The 4,127-nt window shown below is 28.9% G+C and overlaps 1 protein-coding gene across 1 annotated transcript; it reads left to right on the plus strand.

Annotated features, from left to right (window-relative positions):
• Window positions 1-294: 294 nt before the first annotated feature.
• Window positions 295-3,609, plus strand: LOC123274025. Its single transcript, XM_044741524.1, has 3 exons — window positions 295-521; window positions 1,749-2,299; window positions 3,160-3,609. Exons 1-3 carry the CDS (start codon window positions 443-445, stop codon window positions 3,607-3,609), a joined length of 1,080 nt encoding a protein of 359 aa, XP_044597459.1. The 5' UTR covers window positions 295-442.
• The last annotated feature ends 518 nt before the right edge of the window (window positions 3,610-4,127 follow it).

The raw sequence follows: 4,127 nt of genomic DNA on the forward strand, positions 1-4,127 counted from the left end.
GTTACTTTGTAACGTTTAAGTTCGATTTGATAAAAAACTCGCCACTATGTCATTGGAGAAAACTTATTTAATCGGTGTTCCTATTGAGAAAATTAATAACCGTAAGCTTCCGACTGTCAAAGAAGTTTTATCATTATTTTTTTATCAACATAAAGTTCTCAAATTAAAAATTTATGATAGTGCTTCAAAAACTGCTAGTGTCGTTCAAGACTGCTGGAATAATTTGCAGATTTCAACTTCTGGTTTTTGCAACATTGTAAAGAAAATAATTAGTATTTCCAAAAAGGAGAAATATTTACTGTGCAATCGCAAAAAAAAATCACGTGCTCAAAAACAAAGAGAAAATAGCTTTGAAAAAAAACTCGAACAATTATTTGACATCGCTGGGAAGAATAGTTTAAAAGGTTTCGATAGAAATAATAATATTGATTTTCAACTTCCAATGTCTTCAAATCTGCAAGAAAATAATAATAATATCTCAGACGAAAAACACGAAGAAATAATGGAAATAGAGGCGATAGGTACGTATTCATTAATAATAGTTTAATAAAGTCAAAATAACTATTTTGTACCGTGCTAATAATAAAGTTACTATGTTCTAATGAATAAATACTTCTATTCTAAAATTATTATATTATTCAATAAATTTTTAAGTTTTTACACAAAGTAAGAAAAAATTCTTCAATAAAGAATCAATTTTTCTCAACTGATGAAAATATATCTATTAGAAAAACTAAAATAATTCTGATTCAAAATCGAATTGTTTTAGGCCAATGAAATTATTTTCACGCCTCGAAAAATCTCAGATTTTCCTAAAATTTATATGGCTGATTGGATATAATCTTTTTTCTGGTAACAATTAACTTAAATTATGTTGTAAGATTGGACAATTTTTTTATAACTTATTTTTTTGCATATTTTCTACAACAAAAATAACTATTTTAGTAGTTAATTGCCTTGCAAACTTACACAATTGTGTAATTTTTATCATACTCTTGAAACAAAATTAAGGAAGTAAGAAAGAAATCCAAGTATTCGGAGGATTTCCAACAGGCTGTAACTTGTGAAAAATTATCGTAACAGTAAATAAAAAAAAAAAAGGAAAATTGCAGCAAATTTTGATTAGGCAATTGATTTTTAAAAACTACGAAAAAGCCCTTTTTGTTGCTTTTTTAAATTCATGTAATGATTAAAAAAATTTTTTTCAAAAAATCAATGGCTAGATTCTCTGTAGAAAAATTCATCCAAGTTTTCAAAAACCCATCTTGAATTTTCTTTACGATCATTTGTGGTTGCTGAGGTATTGATAATCAAAGCGTTACAGAATGGTCTTTTTCATTAAAGAAACGCCGATAATCTCAAAGCGAGAGAAATCTGCTCAAATCGAGGTTTTCAAACTAACAAATCGAAAGCCTCAATGAGCAAAGATATCCCTGTCCACATATAGAGATTAAATTAAAAAAAATTTTTTCCAAATCCATAAGCTAAGAATAAAAACCAAAAAAAATTTCAAAAATTTTTATCTCGGTAGATTTCTTAAGATTAGGAATAAAAAAATTTTTGGAACTCAGATCCAAAAATAAAATACTGAGAGCTGCAATTTGCTTTTATTTGTTGTACGATAGTTTTTTTATAAGTTACAGACTGTTGAAAATACCCCAAATATTTTGATTTTTTTCTTGCTCCCTTATTTTTTGTAAGAAGTGTATTTTCTATTTAACAATGTCAAAATAATTTATATTTTTCAGAAGACACCTCTCGTGATTATAACAGTAATGATGATTGTGATGCTACAACATCTAGTCAGGAGTTGCAATCAAAGTCAGATTCATTTATGAGTCAAAATTCAAATGTGTCTAACTTTGAAACAGATTTTTTAACAGCAAAACGGACACCAAAAATTAATATTATGACGCCAGAATTAGCTGCTGCACTGGATCGTGGTAATGTAAGTAGCCGAAGCGCCACATATGTTTTGGCAGCTACTTTAAAAAGTGTGGGATTCGATACTCGGAATGTAAATTTGAGTTATAAAACTATTCAACGACAGCGTATAATTCATCGGAAAGAAATTGCTAAAGGCTTAAAAGAAGACTTAAAATTCAATGACAATTATGTGGTCCATTGGGATGGTAAACTGCTAAGTGATATTGTTGGGACAGAAACAGTAGATAGGCTTCCGGTGCTTTTAACATCGTCTGGCAGTGAACAGCTATTGGGTATTCCAAAAATTAATTCAGGATCTGGGATTGAGCAAGCTTTTAGCTGTATACTCAACTATGGAGCAATGGGGGTGTCAGTAATTACATAAAAGCGATATGCTTTGATACTGCAGCAACCAATACGGGTAAATTTTAATTATTAGTCTTATTTACTTGAAAAAGCTCAGATTTGAAAAAGTAGAGAAAATTATACTTAAGATCTTTTCACAATTATTTTTTCAATATTCCAATTAAAAACCTCTAAAACCGACAAGTTGATTTTTTTTGCCAAAAATAAAGTTTTCTGTGGTCAGATGATAATATTTAAAATAAACTTTATTACAAAATTAACTCCACTGATTGTTATATTTTCAGAATTTATGGAAGTAATATAGTTCAAAATAAAAATCACTTGATTTGCCATTCATGTTTTCTAATCAAATCTTTATCTTTCTAATCTATAGGAATTCATCATGGCGCTGGCGTAGAGCTTGAGAAAATTCTGAAACGAAAGCTTATATGGTTACCCTGTCGTCATCATGTAATTGAACTTGTCATAAAAGGCGTTTTTGAAGCTTACTGGCCAGTACAATCAGGTCCGAACGTTCCATTTTTTAATCGATTTAAAATCGGTTGGAATAAAATCAACACATCCAAATATAACGCTGGCATCAACGATAAGATAGTGGCTAATATACTATTAAACAAAAAAGATGAACTATTAAGTTTTATCGATAATTATTCGCAGGTATATTTTGAGTTGTTATTTGAGTTGTAAAAAGTACACAGAAAAACTTTTTGGTCAAAGAAAATTTTCATTTTAGGCAAGATAGTGTTCTTTTAATAATTTTCTTAATTCAAGTTGACCACGTTTTGTGTACACAATTTAAAAATCTCCAGTTCTCATGTAAAGATATTACCTTTCAATAATAACAGAAATGATCATATTTTTTTGCAGAAATTTCTTCCAAGAAATGACTATCGAGAATTTTTGGAGTTATCATCTATTTTCTTGGGAGCTACGCCAAAGGATAATTACACTTTTAAATGTCCGGGAGCAATGAGTCATGCTCGTTGGATGTCGAAGGCGATTTATTGTTTGAAAATATTTATTTTTCGAACAGAGTTTAAGATTACACCTAAAGAGTTAAATAATCTTCGTCATATTTGTATTTTCATAGTTACAACTTATATAAAAGCTTGGTTTACTTCATCCTCGGCAATTTTGGCTCCAAATAATGATTTGACTTTGATGCAACAATTGATATTATATAACAAAATAAACTCGACTGTATCGCAAGCTGCTCTCAAGAAAATGGTGAGACATTTATGGTATTTGAGTGATCAATTAGCCATAATGTCTCTATTTGATGATTCTATTGACCTGACTGTGAAGAAAAATGATTGAAAATCTAATAAATAATAAATCATCAAATACTAAAACCAGAAAAATATGAAGTAGCAAGCGATTCAGATGAATTGCTAGAAAAGATATCAGTGACTTCATTTCTGTAGAATCGCTCACCATATTCAAAGAATTTGATTTGCCGTATGATTTTATCGATGAAGACATAAGCAATTGGTCCAATAATGATAGTTTTCAAGAGTGTAAGGAATTTTTTGGAAAATTAGCTGTCGTCAATGATGTTGCAGAACGTGGTGTATCATTAATTGAAGATTACAATAAGTGTCTCACTAAAAACGAAGAACAACTTCAGTATTTGTTGTTAGCCGTTAGTGAACACCGGAAAAATACCCAAATTGTAATAAAAGTAATTTGATTGAATAATTATTTTTTCAACTGATCATTTGCCATGATTTGATAACAATTAAAGAATTTTTTGTAAAATATAAATTATAAGTGAAAATAAAATGATTTTTATCTCTTTTATTGATTTAATTTGTTTTGACTTATTATTCAATTTT

This window comes from Cotesia glomerata, unplaced genomic scaffold (genome assembly GCF_020080835.1).
Source record: "Cotesia glomerata isolate CgM1 unplaced genomic scaffold, MPM_Cglom_v2.3 scaffold_19, whole genome shotgun sequence".
NCBI lineage: Eukaryota > Metazoa > Arthropoda > Insecta > Hymenoptera > Braconidae > Cotesia > Cotesia glomerata.

Excerpts from the sequence above, each read along its gene's own strand:
- LOC123274025 (XM_044741524.1), top strand. The coding sequence starts at position 443 with ATGTCTTCAAATCTGCAAGAAAATAATAATAATATCTCAGACGAAAAA. Across the intron at positions 522-1,748 it reads AATGGAAATAGAGGCGATAG|AAGACACCTCTCGTGATTAT; the intron begins GTACGTATTCAT and ends TATATTTTTCAG. Across the intron at positions 2,300-3,159 it reads ATGGAGCAATGGGGGTGTCA|AAATTTCTTCCAAGAAATGA; the intron begins GTAATTACATAA and ends ATTTTTTTGCAG.